This window comes from Prinia subflava, chromosome 1, assembly GCF_021018805.1.
Source record: "Prinia subflava isolate CZ2003 ecotype Zambia chromosome 1, Cam_Psub_1.2, whole genome shotgun sequence".
Lineage (NCBI taxonomy): Eukaryota > Metazoa > Chordata > Aves > Passeriformes > Cisticolidae > Prinia > Prinia subflava.
The window spans coordinates 19,634,167-19,653,415 of record NC_086247.1 but is presented as its reverse complement, the minus strand read 5'-3'; the positions used below and the strand labels follow the sequence as shown (position 1 = coordinate 19,653,415).

Genomic DNA, 19,249 nt, shown 5'->3' with positions numbered 1-19,249 from the left:
TAGGTATTCTTAAAATATCATGGCCAATGATGCTACTAACCCTCATTCAAGAGGAAAAAGGGAAATAGCCTTACTAAGCACAAAGATGAATATCCAGAGCCTCTGAAAACTCCAAGGTTTTAAGAGGCAAAAGGTTTTGTCCCTACTCTGTTCCAGGAGTTTAAGATTTGCTGATTTGAGATTATTTAGCAATGAATTAATTTCCATTATGGGATCTGGGGCAGAGTCAAAGCACTGTTGACCGCAATAGTTGAAGAAAATATTCTATTACAGCCACTTGAGTTATCGCTGATGTTGAGTATAAGCAGTGTTACACCTGGTTATACCCTAGTTATACCCTCAGGGCCTCTGAACCCTCAGTGCTTCCATACATCACTAAGGTGGCAGTAGCAAGCATGAAGTAAAGGTAATTGTGCATAGAGAGATGTTGAGACCTCTGTGCCCTGTCAGTGAAGCTTTCTCCATACTTCTGGATTTGCTTCTGTTACAAACTGACAATGTCTGGAGAGACCTAAGGTTAGGACCCTCTATATTCCTGACTCTGATGGACAAAATGTCAAATGTGCACCTGTGCAATTAGCTCCCCATTCTCCGCATGGACTTGAGCAACTGCCCCAAGGTCCTTACAGCAGGAAAAGGCTTCATAGAGCTCCTCATCGTTGACCATGTATATATCTTTATAGGCCATAAACATCTTGAAGGAGTTGACACCTTTGTTTTGAACAAGACTTTCCATTTCTTGCTTCACCTGAAAAATACAGCAATTATATTTTACGTGTTCATAATTTTATATAAAGAAATTGTAGGTATGAAGGGTGAGCCTTTACTCACTCATCAAATGTATATTCGGTACAAATAGCCCAAGTTCCATATTTAAAGACTGACTTAGACTATTCTTGTATCAAATTGATTCTCAAAGTATATAAAAGAGTAGTACTGCAGTGCAAATATTGGAAGCACAAGCTAATTGCAGGAGGAGCTGCTTTTTACTAAAGGTAATGAGAAAGAGTTTTATTTCAAATAAATCTCCTGATGTTGAAAACACCCATTCTAATATTACAGTCAATGTGTCCAACTCACACAACGTGGACATTTGTGCAAAACTGATTTTCAAAATTAGATTGCAATGGGCTGCAGCTTCTAGCAAGCAACACAGTGACAGAAAAGATTTCATCTTTTAGAGCTTTGACCTCACTCTAAACAACACAGCCTTTTGAAACATTTTGTTGTCAAACAAAACAGCTCCAAAATGGTAAGTGCTGGCCTGTTCTTTCTTTTTGTTGTTGTTGTTGTTTTGTGGTTTGGGTTTTTTTTTCTGTAGTCACTACTTTTCAGGATTCCCTGCTTCTGCTAGAGCCTATAAAGCCCAGCAAAACATTATATCACAAAGAAAGAAAGAAAGACATATATTTTAATCTCAAGGCTTCTTGCACTACTGGTTAACTAGAACCATATATTACATAACTTTGCCTCTCCCTTCCCAGTACAATGATGGTTACAGTAATTGACATGTATCTGTAATGCTATTACAATTTCCATGGGATTAATTCCTTTCAAAGAGTAAAACATTACTTTTCATCTTCTCTTTAATAATCTGGTTGGGTCTGCACAAGAAGGGTAAGATATACAAAATATTCAAGGAAATTTCTTTTAGTTATCCAGAGGAGGGATGGGAGCACATCTTGACTGGGACTTATCAAATCATACCTGACAAAAGGCCCTGCTCTGGCACAAATATAGAAGCATGTCATTTATCCTCCTCACTATTTACTACAACTAACAGAAGGCATTGTAAAGAATGTATGCTTTTAATTAATACTTAAAATCCTGATGAGATGAGAGCTGAATGGGCATGAAATATCAGTTTTCTTCTCCCAGGCCTTTTGCAGCTACAAAATGCCCAATCTTTCTATTTCTATTAATCTTGGCCTTTAAAGACAGTCACATTCTTTGTATAAACTAGAATATTTCATTGATTTACACCTCCTTAGTTTTATTGGATATGTCAGTACAATTCTACTATTGTCTGCTGAGGCTGTTTCAAATGCACATTACTTAAATTTCATGTCTTTGCCTTAAGTTAGAAGTTGTGACCAGCCTACATTGGCACTTAGTACACTTAGTACACAGAATACCAAAAATGTGTTGTTTGCAGAGTGAAGGCTTTGGTACAAATATTTTAGAATTTAAAAATTAGAATAAGTACTCATATATAAAATAGTAATTTACTTAATATATCTGTGTACTGATGCATAGTTTCCTGAGAATTCAAAGTCATCTTGTATAACATGGGTCTCATTCCGATAGATATCAAGCACCTGAAAAATTAGTTTATCAGTAAATCTTTCAGGCTGTCAGCAAACATTCACTCAGCAATGGGGATTCTCCCATATGTAAACTCAAAAAAGGGTTTTTAGGTTATTTCACATTCAATGTGTTATTGGCTACAGTCCTGCCTTAATTTAAGGTGGTATAACTGCAGCCACCCAGGAAAAGAAGCCTTCCTCTACAAATGAAGACAAGTACCACATTATTCATGTATACCCTTATAAAAAAAACCAAAAAACAAACCGTGCACCAAAACTCATCAGAAGCATAAAATATCAAGTGTTCAAGCAACAAAAGACAAAATTATTGTAAACACCTCTTTGCCCCTCTAACCTGTCTGGTCTTGGTCTTGCACAATCCCTGTCTTTACCTTTGTGCAGTATTATTCAGAGATATAGGCTGTCTCCAGACTTTTTTCAAATACATTACTCTCAGAAGGGTGTGGGCTATTTCAAATGTTGTTTTTAATCACAAAAAGATGAATCAGCAAGCTATATTTAGCATATGAAGACTAATTCGAAGCAGGTGTAGTACAATTTATGGAATTTAAATAAACTCTTGTGTCTACCTTGTTGCTCCACCATGTAACTGCCACATGCAATGAATAATCACAGCAGACTTTAGGGTCTGCCCAGCTTTTCCACGTATCAAAAGCTTCAGTAAGAGAACAGCCTTTCTGAGGGATGGCAAAGTCGATGATCATAGTGGTTCCTCCTGCTATAGCAGCCTGAAAAGAAGAAAGTTAATATTTAGCAATCAGAAAGAATGCAAATTTCCTCCTACCCTCTCCAACTCCCTTATATCAATTAATCTGGGTACACTGAAAAGCCAAAAGCCACTGAGGAGTTCCCCTGAGTAAAGTCCAGATTTGAAAAATTGTTATGGAGATTATTTTCATTTGCTTTGAGAAAAATGTTCTCAAAAGCATGTTCAGAAGAATCCAAGTGAAATTCGCGCACTGAAGGAGAAGTTTCTTTTTGTGTACAGAAACTTATCAAAGATTTGGAGATGTGTCTGCAGTGGTTTTGCATCAGTGAGTTTCCTCAAGTGTGTGGAATCACTGAGGAAGAAGAGTACTAGAAAAGCATAATCAACTTGAGGTGTGCTTCCTCAGACCCTATGTAGTAGAAAAAACAAGCCTGAGTGTCAGTCAAGGATTAAGGGGCAAATACACAACAACAAAAAACCCCACTGAGTTTGAAAATACAATATGAAAACCCTCAAACTCTCATCTAAAACCAAGATATTTTGAAAATGTTTAAAAGTATATTTTTATTAGTAACGGGATATAATTTAGTAAAACTGTATAGAGGATTTTAAATAGAATGAGAAATTTACATCCTCTACATAAATGTCACCAATTAAATAAATAAACTAAAACTTTACGCAATAAATGAATGGTGATCAAAAATTTTTAATCAATAATTTCCACTCTCCTTTATGGACAACTGAATTATTACTTTTCTTGCCTTTGGAGGGGAAAAAATGATGCCAGATGCCAGATCCTTGACTAAAAGAAATTGATCCAGTACAGAAATTCCTTTGGTGAAATTCCTGCTTTCTTCCAGATTAGCAAAAGAGATCCGCTCTGTTGCTCTGAACAAGGTCCCTTTGCAAAAGAGTAGCAACCAATTCAGATCAGACTATGCACAGTTCAAATTCACAGGATCAGAGAATCACAGAACTAGCTAGGTTGGAAAAGACCTTTGAGATCAAGTCTAACCTATGACCTAACACCACCTCATCAATTAAACCATGGCACTAAGTGACATATCCAGTCTTTTTTTAGACACCTCCAGGAATGGTGACTCCATCACCTCCCTGGGCAGCCCATTCCAATGCCCAGTCACTCCTTCTGTTAAGATTTTTTTCCTAATGTCCAGCCTACACTTCTCCTGGTGCAGATTAAGACTGTGTCCTCTTGTCCTGTCTCCTGGTTGGGAGACCAAGCCCAACCTTCCTGCACCCTCCTTTCAGGGAGTTGTAGAGACAGACAAGCTCCCCCTGAGCCTGTAGCCCTGATTTCATGCCTGAGATGTTTTGGTTTGTGAAATTTCTTTCCCAGGTGATTTGTTGTAAACAAAAAGAGATGTTTTCTTAACTATATCTTTGTTATTAATTCCTTTTTAGAGGAGAGACTTCTTGATGGCCCTCTGGCTTGACCAACGTGGTTGAAGAGGTGTTAACTTTGCCATCCAGTCATATTATTCTCTGTAAATAATATATAAATAAATCATATTTTGAATAAATGTCTCTCTAGCCTTCTGACAAATCATGGAGACAGTGTGACTTATTTCATGTCCTATTGCGACACCAAGCCTCTTCCAGGCTCAACAGCCCCAGCTCCCTCAGCTGCTCCTCACAGGGTTTGTGTCCCAGGCCTTTCACCAGCCTTGTTTCCCTCCTCTGGATGCATTTGAGCCCCTCAATATCCTTCCTGAACTGAGGGGCCCAGAACTGGACACAGCACTCGAGGTGTGGCCTCACCAGTGCCCAGCACTGGGGACAGTCCCTGCCCTGCTCCTGCTGGCCACACCACTGCTGATCCAGGCCAGGTTCCATTGGCCTTCTTGGCCACCTGGGCACACACTGGCTCACGTTCAGTCTGTTGTCACCCAGCACTCCCAGGTCCCCCCTGCCTGGACGTTGTCACGCCGCTCTGTCCCCAGCCTGTAACGCTGCTGGGGGCTGAAGTGCAGGACGTGGCACTTGGACTTTTTAAACCTTGTGTTGTTGGACTCAGCCCATCCATCCAGCCTGTCCAAGTCCCTCATGCTATATTACTATCCCTTATTCTGTAACAATTAGTCTCTTTCTTTCTTCTGTTCACTTAGAAATCAGAAGAATAATTGTAAACATGTCAGTATATTTTGCAAAAAGAGAAGTTTGGAGAGTGACACAAGTATTTGTTAATCTCTGATGAATTGAGCAAAACATTTTCTCCAGGAAATATTGTTCAAACTATCAAATATTTTTAAACAAGATTGATTGACTTACTTATAACAGGAGTTAAAGAAAATTTATAGACTTCAAGAAAAAACATATCATGAGTTCCACAACTGTGCTTTAAGTCTCTTTTTATTCCCTACATCTTTTTCCCCCTCTAGATGTAAAGAGAGGTGCCTTTACTTATTCAACTGAATGGGTAAATCTTAGCTAATCATTGTAGCATATTTCACAATAGTTGGAATACAACTCTGTTGCCCTGAATTTCTTGCCAAAATATTTGTCAGATAATGACCTTTAGTGAATAGGTCTGAATATTTTCCACACTTTGACCTGGGTTAAGAACACCCACAATATCTAACTTTTTGATGTCTGATTGCTAAGCTGGATCTAGAATCTTCTTGTAGGCATTGAAGTGACTATCTGGACATCCTGTTTTGTGTATGTAGTCTCTGTTTTGCAGCTTCCCTGTCCTACAAGTACCTCAGAGTTACTCAGAAAACCTGAAAAACTTATTTTCTGCTTTTTAGTAAACCCCAGTTCTCCTGTAAGAGGAACTTGGTATAACAGTCTCTGTGAACGCGATGGCTAGCAGACAAGCCAAGAAGGGCCATGTGATCCTTTCTGTGAACAAAGGATTTCAGTCTGCACAACAAAGGTCTTAGAAAAGTGCCTTGAAAATTTTAGTTATGGAAACTGTATGGAGATGATGCATACTGTCAGTATGGATAATTGATACATTGATACAAATTGATTCATATGCAGGGAATATAAAAAGATCATCTAAAAAGCTAAAAAACCTCCACTCCAAGTGTAAAACTGGGAGAAATTAGGCACTTTTATAAAGTGTATTTGAAGTGGACTTCGAGGGACACAGTAAGCACCAAAGTTAATAACAGAAGAAAAGCCTGCATTCCCTCATGCTAACAGAGGTGAAAGTTCAAATTACTGCAGAAGTGCTCAAACAGCACTGGGAAATTAAACTGTTGCTTGAGTTAACTTTTAGTCAGAAAAGTATGAAGCTTGATGCATGTACCAAAGCAGGTTGTAGTCTGACAGGCAGGGTAAATGCATGCCCCACTTCACCCCCACAATCACAGTAGTTTCTGCAGGAGCCCAAATAACGTACTTGGGGGGGGGGGGGGGGGGGGGGGGGGGGACTCTGAGTACCCCAACTGCTTTATGATAATGTCCCAGTCCAAGGGACGGGAACAATTGGCCATGCCTGATTCACGGTCTGGTTTCACTTTTAGAAGTAGTACTGGATGACCAGCAGACATCCCTCTCTGAGAAAGCCCAGATGCACACATAGATGTGCACAGGTGCACCCACCTTGGTTCCAGTATAGAAGTCATCTTTTGACCTGCTGCCCATGAAAGGGAACTCCATGTGTGTGTGAGTATCAATGCCCCCAGGGATCACCAGCTTGTTGGTCGCATCCAGCACAACGAGTCCGTTCAAGGGCTCCGGGTTTAGGTTTGGCCCCAGCTGCTGCACCACTCCATCTTCCACGTACACATCCGCCACCACAGAGAGGTCATCGTTCACAACTCTTCCCCCTTTGATCAAAAGTCTCTGCCGAGCCCGGGTTTGGGGCTGCATGCCAGCAGGTGAGAGTGAGGCCTCAGAGTGGTTCAGTGCCCCTGCTCCCAGAGCAGCAGTTATCTGCGAATGGCCCTAAGCACACACCGCTCCAAGCTCTTTAAACAGACGCGGGAGGAGCTGCCCCCTCTGCCCCGGCAGCTCCCCCGCCCCTCCGTGCAGCCCAGGGACACGGATGGGGGCAGAGCGCTGGCGCTGGGCCCTCTCTGCTCCGGGCTCTGCCTGGGCACAGGGAAATGCTTTCAGGGCCTCTGGGGTTCTCACTGCACTCGCTGCAGCCTGCCCTGTGTACTTGGGGGTCTGCAACTTGCTGTGCTGCTTTGAAAATGTGGCTGTTTTATCACTTTGTGATGCACAAAAGCAAACTAAGCTCTTTGCAGCCGCATTTGGGGAAACCAAGGGTGACCTGAGGTCTCCACAGAAGAAGCCAGAGAGCCCAGGGGTGACCTGAGCTTCCTGCAGCCTGTGGGTCCAGCCCGTGCAGAGGGAAAGGCAGAGTGAAGTGCTCTGGTGATCTGAGGGTTGCACCCTTCTCAGTGGAGATGGTGGGGTCCACACTGCTCCCAAGCTATTCCTCAAAGGATTTGGGACACTCCGCCCTCAGGATCCAAACAGAGCTCCCCCCTGCCCCTGCAATGACACTAAATGGACAGCATTCTGGCCCGAGGGGCAAGTCAACATCCACGTGAAAATCCCATTTCAGTACCTGATGCCCTGCTCCCTCTGCTGCCCCACAGCCCCGCACAGCCTGTGCCCGCCACTGCCCCACACCGCTGCCCACACAGCCCTGCCTGCCCTCGAACCTCCCTGCCCCAGGGGAGCCCTTCCCAGAGCCAGCAGAAGGTCAGGATCTTCTGTGGGGGGTTTCACACAAAAGGTGTGACCTTGGCAAGATGTGGCTTGTGTGTGTTTCAGAATATAGAGTGGAAAAAGAGGTGGGAAAGTAAAACAAAGACAACTGGAAAATGAGCTAAAAGTTTGCAGCTGAAGAGGAAAGACGTGCTCTGTACCATCTCGGAGGCACGAGTTTCTATGGCATTTTCCCACCTTCCTTCCATAACCCTGGATTTCCATACTCAGCAGTGACATGACACTGCTCAAGTGTGTCCCTAAATCTGCTGAGCATTTGCATCTTCGTACCCTCACCTCTTCCAGTTCAGTGGTGATGATTTAGCAAGGTAGAACATTGTCTCTGAGGGCTGTGAGAGGGTGCACACATAGCGTACCAAAAAGCCATTTAGGCAAAGGACACAAGATTTGGAAAGAACTCACCTTCCCATCAGCATGTCACCTGTGTTCCTTCCCTTGTGATGGGTAGAAGAGCATTACCATAGATTTGCCTTTTTATCTGCTCATCACAAAGTATCTTGTCTGACCTTTGTGCAACAGGACAGAAACCCACTGGGATTCATAACCGGACACAACACAGGTGACTTAATTTATACAAAGGGAAACTGCTTTTCCACATGAGTTTTGACCTGTTCTGTTGCTAACTGAGCAGACGGGGTAGCAAAGTCAGAGGTTCATTAGATCACATGCAGTTACGCAGGGTACAGCAGTCAAGTTCCTATGCTCATCCCAGTGGATAATGATTTGATGTAGAACAGCATCAACAGATTTTGCAGTATTTTTTGGCAAAGAGACTTCACCCTGAAGTTTCGGTACCACTCCAGTATCTGAACTGCCAACCTAAAATAGTCATTTTCTTGTCATTTCTAGCAGGCCAATGATAACTTAGTATTTTCTATAAAAGGAGTTTCGACATGACAGACCTAGACAATCATCTCTGAGTAGGCTCTTGGGCTAGTGGCAGTCTGTTACTGCTCAAATCCTTCCACCAAATTGGGCAGAGGGAGATCTGATGGCAGATCAGCCACATCACAGCAGATTGTGCACTGGGATATCCTGTTCCCTTTTAGTGTGTGTTGCACAGGAAAGAGCTGATACAACTTTGATACATAAATGCATGAATCATTTAGTAGCACAGCTCAAAATCCTATTTATGTCTGTTTCTGAAGGAGAACAGGCTTGAACTCTCTTTCCCCTCCTCTGATTTCCTCATGGATAATTTAGACTTTGTGGATCCTATTCTTAAATGCCTAAACCCTCCTATCTGTAACTTCATGCCCAGCTCAAAGTTGGAGAGCTGCCCACAAACCAGCAACCTAACCTTAAAACGATGAGCCAAGGAAAACTGAATTTATCCCACAGATGGTTTTGAACACATTATATAATGTATTGGTATATAACAAGGCTCTGTCTAAGCAGCCCTTTTATTTAACCCACTTGGACTAGAAAGATAATCTCAGTTAATATCAGTTGCACTTATGCATATTTGGTAAATATTTAATATTTCACAGCTCAGCTGTCCTTGGAAAAAAAATAGCCTGAAATACCACTGGTGGAACAGAAATAATACTTAAAGTACTGAGAGAAGACAACTGGCCCCACATTCTTAGTGATCACTGAGTATCGACTGTTGCGTCAACAGGGCTTCTGGCCCCTAATTGACTTTGTAGTATTTACTTACCCACAAAACATTTTTTTTATCCTTCTCTTTGCAGAGTTTAAAACTAACCTTTGCTCCGTAATCAATGTTTGACTGCACGGTTGTGGTGGTCTGGGCTGGAAGAGTTAAACCCTGTCACAGTACCTGGTATTGCTCTGTGTTTTGCATCTGTGCTGAAAACAGTGCTGGTAACAGAGGAAAGTTCTCATTACTGCTGAGCAGCACTTGCACTGCGTCGAGGGCTTTTCTGCATCTCATGCTGCCCTACCAGCGAGGAGGCTGGGCGTGCACAAGAAGCTGGAATGCAGGGGGAAAAGGGCCACTGAATACCAAACCAATATGATTTCACCAGAAGCCATTTATTGTTTACAATATATTATATTATAGAGTCTCAGTCTCTGGCCCATGTGGGCACACATCTCTCAGTTGGCTAAGTCCCTTGTTCAAGAGGCAGGTATGTTTCCTTCAGGACATCCAATTGGTCAGGGTTCATCAGCACATTGTGCCTCCTTTATCTAGGTTTAGCATTCTTGGTAGTCAGATTGTCAGGGTCTTTTCTTATTTTTAGCCCTGTTTTTCTCAGTAAGCTTGACAAATTCCTGAGGGTTCTAATAACAAAACTGCAGGTGGTTTAATAAGATTACTGACCAACAGTTTGGCTGGTGCATCAAAATGGCCTGTTATACAGATGCATTGCTTCACTGGAAGGGCACAAAGCCAGGACGGGTGACTCCAGCTGACCACAGGGACACCCAGGCCGTACGGTGTCATGCTCAGCACATAAAGCTGAGGAAAGAAGGAAGGGGAGGGACATTGGCACATACAGCATTTGTCTTCCCAAGTCTTCATTGGTATGGTGGAGTCCTGCTTTCCTGGAGATGGCAGAACATTTGCCTGCCCCCAGGAAGTGAGGAATGAATTCCTTTGTTTTGCTTCAGTCGCAAGTGCAGCTTTTGCTTTACCTGTTAAACTGTCATTATCTCAAACTCATGAGTTCTCACACTATCACCCTTCCAAATCGACTGAGTGAGTGGCTGTGCAGTGATCAGACACCAGCTGGACTTAAACCATAATCCTGCAGAGAAATTTCCTGTAGGAAACATTTGCTGATCCTAAAATGTTACAAAGTTGCTCAATGATTTGAGAACCATTGCAGAAAGTCTTCCCAACCTCACAAATCTGAAGTTGAATCATATATTAATGATTTTGTTGTGTCAAGAAAAGCAAATAATCCTAGATATCTAAACATGGAGTGTCTTGTTTAGTGCAGCTACCAGAGAAGTGCAATCACAAGAGGTTTCTCAGTAGCCTAATGATTAACTGATTCCATTTGAACAGTCCTGAAGGAAATACAATCCATATCTTTGCTTTAGCAAATGAAAATAATTTAACAAATATAGGAAAAAGTTTGGAAGAAACAGAGGATGGAAGCTTGGAACACCCAGCAGACTTGAGGACATCCTCTAAAGCCATTATAATGCAGACACAATCGGTTTAAAATCTTCTGAGACACACATATGCTCATCCACTTCATCCTGGAAGCTTTAACAGCTACGTCCCCATATAAAATACTATTAATTTTAAACTTTTCCTTGTATTATCACACCTTACTCTTATCTTCCCTTTGCTTCAATTTCACGTTCTTCTTACCATACCCTAGAGCTGTAAGGCTCTTCTATTATCACACAGTCTTCAGCTTTTTCTGAACTCCAGGACTCTTACTGTCACTAACCTTCAAACTGAAGTTGGTGAAGCTGAAATGTATCTCAAAATGCAGGAGCAGCAGACAAATAGGCTTTTGAACAGAGACATTTTGTGAAGGAAACTCGAGACTGATAATGAGCAGTGGGAAGAAAGGTCAGCTAATGAAGATGTGCAATTAATAATATTATTTTTGTCAATTTTCCTCCAAGGAAGACAGACTGGACCATGAACCACATTTGCAATGTGAGAAAATTAACTAAATTGGTACCAACAACTTTCAGTAAGCATGGAAAAAGCACTAGGTTTTGGAGAATTTGTTGTCAATTTGAGGTGCACTCTGGATTTGAAGAAAGGAAAGAATGGCTATCTTTTCCCAAATTCAGAAAGTCAAGAAGGACTGAATACTTGGTAGGCATTTCTTTGCAACTCCTATAATAAATCCATAATGTCTGTTGACCTGGGATTTATTTTCACATTTCCCGTCTCTGCAGTGGGAATTTAATACAGTGGGAATTCAATAAAACCAGATGGTGTAAATGTAATTGCACCTGTAAAGTCTTCATAATTGTGACACCAGTCAGGTGCCCTTGTCAAAACCTTGCAAGTTTTCAGAAGAGTCTGCTGGCTACTTTCAGGAGATGGATTTGAAGACACAAACAAGTGATCAGGTTTCAAAACCTGATCTCCAAAGCTTTCTTCAGTTGTAAAAGCTTCCCAAGACTAGCTAGCATGCCCCATGACATCCTGTACTGAAACAAGCCTAAACAACATTAAGAAAGGAGTGGTCCTCTAGTTCCACATCATCTGAACTATTATAAATATGCTCAGCTAAACACTGGAAAGCATATTTACATCCAAGATCCTAGTGCCAGTCTTGCCCCAAATACATTAGCAGTGATGCAGCTCATTGGTACCCAGCCTGGGATCCCACATGTGCAACACAAAGGAAGGCAAAGGTGTGCATGTGCCAAAGACCATCCTACTTTTTAGAGAAACAGTAAGTAGTGACTGTTCTCTCATTTCCCTAAGGCCAACTGCCTCCTCCTCTTTGATCAACACAAATGGTGAACCACAGACAGTACAACCAATAAAGAAAAAAGAATGACGAGGAACACAGCACAGGAGCAACTAAGAAACCCCTCATACTGTGCTCTTTGCTCTTTTCACTATTCATTGGCTCAGTAAGGGCCCAATAAAAAGTCCACTTCCTAAATATGTGTGAGACAGTTCAACTCAGGCAGTGAAGTTCTAAGTCTCACAATGCTCTGGGAAAAAAACCCTCATCATACCTGTCAGTTACTTCTTGGTGTATAATCTCAGTCAAAGAAACTAAGTTCTTAGGTGGGATTTTTCCAAACTCCAAGAAACATAACCACAAAAGCACAGGAATCAGTTATGTTTGGAAATTGTTATTTTTACTGATGCATTATCTAAAAAACACTGCAAAATATTAGTTGCATTTTCCCCATGACTCTCATGCATTTTCATCATGACTCTCAAACTCAACATCTATTGAAGGAACTCTAACTGCTGGCCAACACAGTAGGTGAGAGAAAGCAAAACTGAACATCTGTTCCTCACCATGCCACTGTAGAAATACGATGTCAGTTTATGACATTCATCACTATCCTGTATACTGTTCCTGTTTTTCCTCCAGTGCACCAGAACTTCCTCCAACTGGGGCTGTTCAAGGTAGTTCTTGAATAATCACAGGAAAGATGACAAATTTAAACCAATACATTTTACCAGTTGTTTTTCCTCAATTTTATACACCTGAAGAAGCAGATAAATCTATTTCTTAATTTCTGTTGGCATACCTTCATTGTGAAAAGCATGATTATTTCATTGCAAAGGTACAAATGCAATTCTACTAAACCTCTGTAATACCACAAGTCAACAATGCTGTGATGAAATCTGGATTTTTGCTCTGAATTCAGACACCTGCCTCTGTTAGATAATAAGCACAATGTATGCTTATTTCAGGGATCATGTCCTTATTCCTTAAAACAAGTTTGTTTCTTTGTCCTTTGCATTTTGCATAAGAAACCATTATTATCTGTTAGAAAGTCCACACTAAAACATATATATTTCTTATTTTACATATCCTACCCCATATGACTTATTTTTGGGAAGGTCTCCTGCAACTGTTTGTATCAAAAAAAATCCTTTGTGCGATGTAATACAATTATATTAGAGTTTCTAGTCTGTTTTACTACAACCTTTCCAAAATTCAAGTTCAAAATCCAGTGACTCATCTTTTCATCTTTTTTTCTTTGCTTCCTGTGTTTTCCACACATTTCTTTCCTGCACAAGCAGCATAGAGGGTAACTGTGATATGAAAAAAATCTCAGTCTGAAAAACTTCACTTGCATTTGAGTCTTTTAGTTGGTTCTTTGATAACAGGATGCAATTTGGTCACGAGGAGAAATTAATGCTGGAAATTAAACTCTTCTGCTGGATTTCAGTGTGCATGTAAAAATATCACAAACACTAATTTGTGCCTCGATATTCACAAAGATTAGCTGAATTTTGTTTACTGTAAATGACCTTTCTCAAAATGTGATTAGGAATCACTAACTGACACTGCTCAGTGACGTCTCTTATTTCCTCCATCAATGAGTGGGGAGTCTTGTCCACCTGAGTTCTTAGACAACACTTCAGTTTAGTGAATACTACACTCTCTTCCCACATGTTACTACTCACCAGATAGTGGATACTGCATATGAACAGAAACCTCAACTAGACATACTGACATGAATGTTGTGCCATAGAACTTCTCTGTATCAATCCAATAATTATGGACTTGACTTTACTTGGATGAAGGAAAAGCTAACTACAACAATGAAATTCCAGTGGAGGATAAAGGAAAAGCTAACTACAACAATGAAATTCCAGTGGAGGATAGAAAGAATAGAATTTAAACCATCAATTTGCTTACCTCTATGTACTTTTGGTGACTTGGCAAAGGGACAAGACAGACTTCTCCCTTGTCCTTTCAGAACATACCCCATCTGGGGCAACTGAGCTGTAGCTGATGTCATGGAGGAATTCAGTTACCAACTGCTTATTTTCAGAAACTCACAAGAGAGGAAGAAAAGAGATACACTCAAAAAAACCCCACAAACAGACAAAACACTTCACAAAAAGCTTCACCACAACTGGGGGAAGATTAAAACTTTTGACTGAAACCAAGATTTATGGGAAATATGCAACACTTCCTCAGGACAACTGTCACAGCTGAGTATCTGGAGATGTATGTAGGAGAACAAAATAGTCACTTTTTCAGAGAGGAAGCAAAACCTCATCCCAACAGGAAAAGCCATGATTTGATCTGCAGTGAGTATTTAATATATAAACTTCACTGAAACAGTATTTGTGTCCCAACCTGAACCTGATTTCCCTGGATTGAATCCAAGCATTTGCACAAGTTCATGCTTTGGCATTTGGGAGGAAAGTGGAACACATAATACAGTAACTAATTCCAGCATCCGCTCCAGAAACCTGTTTTGAAAGAAGAGTTATCAGCAACACTTGCTGAACTTGTACTGGAAATGAACTTTACTTTGGAAACAAAACAAGCCCTTGCACCATCTGAAGCTCAGTCAGCCCCCCTTAATGCTTCAGTGGAAATCAAATGACAAAAAAAGTGTGGTATGTGAAAAAAAAAGACAACAAACTCTTTCCATGTTTAAATAACTTTACATGAGGAGAAAACTTGCCTCACAATAACCTAGAGTCTTCAAAGCTGGCAGACGAAAGCGAATTACTACAGAAAACAAGATAATTCCACAGTAAACAATTCTGACTTTTTTTCAAAATGCCCTAATATTGTAGCATAGCTAAATCAAGAATCAATTAAACAAAACACTAATTCAAGCTCTCCAGCATAAAAAGAAATGGTAGTAATGTCTTATTGGAAATCTCCATAAAACCAAACTAAACAAATGCAATCAATCACTCATACATTACTCAAAAGAAAAATCAATCACTCCTTTTCATATCACTAAGAAAAAAATCACTGCAACAAATTCACCTCATACAAATATGAATTTTATTTACAATTTTCCAAATTATCAATCAAATCCAACTTCTCAGTTAAATGTGTAGCATTTGTCCTTTAAAACAAATTAAACATTGTGTTCTTTTTACATCTGCAATATGGAGTCCACAGGTACATGCTATTTGGGGCATCTAATGGAACAAATTTAGATCACTATGTGTGTTAAACACTGAAGGTATTCTGTGAAGACTCTTTCTTTAAAATTTATCTGCCTTGGGGACAAGCATTTCCACAACCACTTTATAATGACACTTAATTAGGAAGGTTTAAAAACCCAGTATTTTATACCAGGACATACTGTTCACATATACTTCGAGGTGTGTTACCATGTTCCTATTGCAAAGCTGCCTGCTCTATAAGCAACGCTATTGAAATCAGACTAAAGATTACCCACAGATTTAGATATTATTCAATGTGAATAAAAATGGCCATTGATGACTTTTACTTGAGTATGTGTAATTATGGGCCAACTTGTACCTGATCTGGTACCAGTGTGATGTGATCTGTTCTGAAACTTGAAACCGCATGGGTCATTATAATAAAATCTTTTACAGCTGTATTGCACATAAGGTTCCTCAAAAGCACAAATCTACATAACTGCATCCTGAACTCAGAACTTATCTGCTAACTCTCATGAAAAAATCAACCAGATGGTAAAATTATTTATTTTTCTCATCCCAGTGTCTGTGAATGAAGAGAAGAGGGAGAAGATATATACAGTTTGGAATCCATTCAATTGTTTGTTTCTTCTGCATGTGATTTGTACTTCAGAGATGAGGATTTAAAAAAAAGAAAAAGCCAGACAGACCTTGGATTTATCTTTTAAAGTACCTCAAAAACATAACAAAAATTCAATTTAATTTTGATACATATTAAAATTTTAGCCAGTTTCTGCCTGACAGCATAACACGACAGAAATGCACAAGACTTTAAACATGCTTTAAAATGACATTCAACAAAGTATTTAAAATTTAATAAATAGCATACAATCACACACAAATACATTTCATACTGGATCTTTAAGCCTACTGAAAACAGACTGGCAAAGAATAAATAAAACAGTAGTTGACAGTTTAGTTTTTAAAAGGTGTAGTTTCTTGTTGTTGCACTAATAGCCACATATTAACCTGCTTATCACAAAATTGGAAGTTATGAGCTTTTTTTTCTCACTGATCTGTTTTGCTCCAACATGTAATATCATAAAAAAATACACTAAAAGGGTTTTCTTTTGGTTTTTTTAAACAACCAGTCTGCGACCGAGTAAACCAGTTTTTAAATACAATGAATAAATAGGGAATTAGTAAAGCAAATTCAATTGCAACAAAAACGCAACACCCCAAGAAAAGAGCCATGGAAATATATAGCCATTGCAATATTAGACAATAATAGTAATTAAAGTGATAGTGCTTGTGCACTAAGCTCATTAGAGACCTTAATATGATTTTAGTGCAAATCCCTTGAGTCCAAACAAGCCTTATACCCTACAGTATTAGGGAAAGATCTATTACCAGTTGGAACTTATTCTGTAGTGTATTTGTACATATCTGATTTTTAAAGAACTAATACATATTGTAATATCTTCGGCCCTTTTTTACTTCAAATCAAAAAGACTAATGACTGGGGATTTTACATACTATTTGGCTTGTACCATATTAGATTGCAGTTTAGGAAAGTCAGTGCTAAAAAAGCTTTTGCCATCAGTTTATCTATTATGCCTAAATAACATCATATATCATTGTATTTTGTACTTCTGAAAGAAAAAGAATGCTCCTGGAGAAAGTTTCTCCTCCCTTTAAGTAAGTTCACATTATGATGAAATTCAAAAATATTTAGACAAAGTGTTGAATAAACTCAAAGAACATATTTTACATTAACAATCCTTACCAGTATTTAGTATATTAAGTTACAAGTATGTTGGCAATAATACAACAGAGTCAATTCCTAAAGGAAAACAATTCTGTACAAATTCACCTGTTAATATGGGGTTAAACAGGCAGCCAGTAAGTCTTGAGCAGCCCTGTTTCAGGTTTGAACTATAGTACCAGGATAAACTAAATTTGAAACTAATGGGGAAAACTTCAGTTTAGAGAGTAATCTGATTATACTGGATACACACATTGTGTATTCAGAGCCATTAACATGTTCACTCTTATAGTTCCATAACGTCATCCAGTATAAGAAAAGTTTAACAAACCACACAGGCTAAAATAGCTTTAACATAATGTTGTCCTGGATTTTTTAAAACTAAAAACTAATTTTAACTGTGAAGTACAAAACAATGACAGATATTGCTCCAACTTGTACACAATCTTTCCTAAACAATCCGTACCTAGCAGAGTAATAATGCCTCATCGTCACTAGTTTCATTTTTCACTGTTGCCTCTAAGCAAGTGTCGGGTATCTGGGCAGTGTGTACGATGCCACAGCTCTCACAGGGGCCATCTCGACTGCACGACCTTACACTGTGATGTGTTGCATTGTAAGGCTGTCTAAGCCCTGGTCCTTGATCTGAGCTGAGATCAAGTAGAGGTCTTGAACAGTCATTCATGTCAAAGTCTGATGCTACATCAGAGACTGGAATTAACATTTCAACATCATCATCCTCTTCTCTTCCACTTACCCCATTATCAAGCTGTCTCAAAGGACTTTGGTTCTGATTCACTGAGCTTGATCTCCCTAGAGTGAAGCGTACCCAGCGTAAGCCTTGAGTCATACGGCTTAGTGCGCTCGAGAGCTGGTGGCGCGCGGGACTTGTGCTCGGGGGCTCTACACTCGTCACTTCTCTTCCACCCTCCGTGGTACTGCTACTGCTGCTCTGAGCAGAGGAACTCCCACACGCGCCCACTGTGGCCTCTACTGCTGTTGCAGGAGGGACTTTTTGAGGCAAGGTGGCAGCAACACCACCAACTGCTCCTGCTGTGTCTCTTCTTTCATTTTCTGTGTCTGTATCATCAGATTCAACTGAAAACAAACTTCTGTGAGTATTATTTCTTTCAGCTTCTCTACCAGTACTTTGGCTGGCAACATCATCTCCGTCCGCCGAGACCAATGCCAACGATCCAGAATGACGTGACCTTGCAAAATTAAAAATTCGATTCCAAATGTTACTTGATCTGCCAGCAATGGGAAGTCTGATTGAGGTAAATCCAAGCTGAGATCGTACTGCCAGCCTCAGGTTTTCCAGAACTGAAGCCTAAATGAGAAGACAAGCAACAATCAAGCATTGACGGTCTGCTGGTGCTGTTCTAGCAAAGAAAGAATGATAACTATTGTGCAAAACAGCATTTAAAGAAGTTGAATGTAGAATCTTAAGCATTAGAAAATGTTGCATCTTTCTTAATAAGGATCTGGTATATGTAACAGTAGGATATTAAAAAAAAGTGGGCATGACAGAAGTCTAGATACTCTAGAGGAAAAACCATTATAAACAGGCAGTTTAAGTGGAAATACATATGCAAAGGCAATAAAAGAGCAATGACTTCTGTATAAGGTGTATTTCTGCCCTAATCAAGGATCCTTAAAAAAAGGCAATGTGAAAAGCAAGGCACTATAGTCTGGATATGGAAAGTTGATTAAAGAAAAGTACAACCACAGAGCCAGTAGAGCAGGTATACAAAATCTATTACAGTCTTACCAAAAAGGTAGTCACTGTGGATTTTAGAGTACAGCACACAGAAATATGTCTCAAAAAGTTTGGATTTGTAAACAAAGTCTTCCAGAAAGCTTTAACAAAGGTGGCCACCTTCTTTAACCACTACTACAGGGCTGCCTCAAAGGGACTAAATTAATCTAAATTAATTAATATAAATCTTCTCCAACAGAGGCTTATAGTTTGACTTTTTTCCCCCTTTCTGGTATAATCAGTTAATTCCAGTTTCAAAAAGATGTAATGCTTCTGTTTAAATAAAATTATCTTATGTGTTCTAAACTACAAATTTCCCAAATTCAGTATACATTTTCCAGCTATCTAGCTACAGAAGAATGCGCCTATGAATTTTCCTGTTTAAAATCCTGCATAACTTTTCAACTGTAAGGTAACACAAACTCCTTTGTCTTGGGTATCCCTAACTCAAATTTAAGAGAAAACACTGCCTCAACTA

At 39.8% G+C, this 19,249-nt stretch overlaps 2 protein-coding genes across 2 annotated transcripts in view; both read right to left on the bottom strand.

The window, feature by feature from the left end:
* DPYS (dihydropyrimidinase) overlaps positions 1–6,985 on the bottom strand; it is a 28,624-nt gene extending 21,639 nt beyond the window's left edge. Inside the window, exons 1-3 of the mRNA XM_063419433.1 lie at positions 6,607–6,985; positions 2,897–3,055; positions 569–748 (exon numbers count right to left, since the gene is read on the bottom strand). Coding sequence (XP_063275503.1) covers positions 569–748; positions 2,897–3,055; positions 6,607–6,876 — 609 coding nt within the window. The 5' untranslated portion in view covers positions 6,877–6,985. The remainder of the gene's footprint in view (positions 1–568; positions 749–2,896; positions 3,056–6,606) is intronic.
* Positions 6,986–15,117: 8,132 nt separating this feature from the next.
* The window catches only part of LRP12 (LDL receptor related protein 12), a 51,472-nt gene continuing 47,340 nt past the window's right edge, over positions 15,118–19,249 (bottom strand). The window contains exon 7 of the mRNA XM_063389427.1: positions 15,118–18,342. Coding sequence (XP_063245497.1) covers positions 17,479–18,342 — 864 coding nt within the window. The 3' untranslated portion in view covers positions 15,118–17,478. The remainder of the gene's footprint in view (positions 18,343–19,249) is intronic.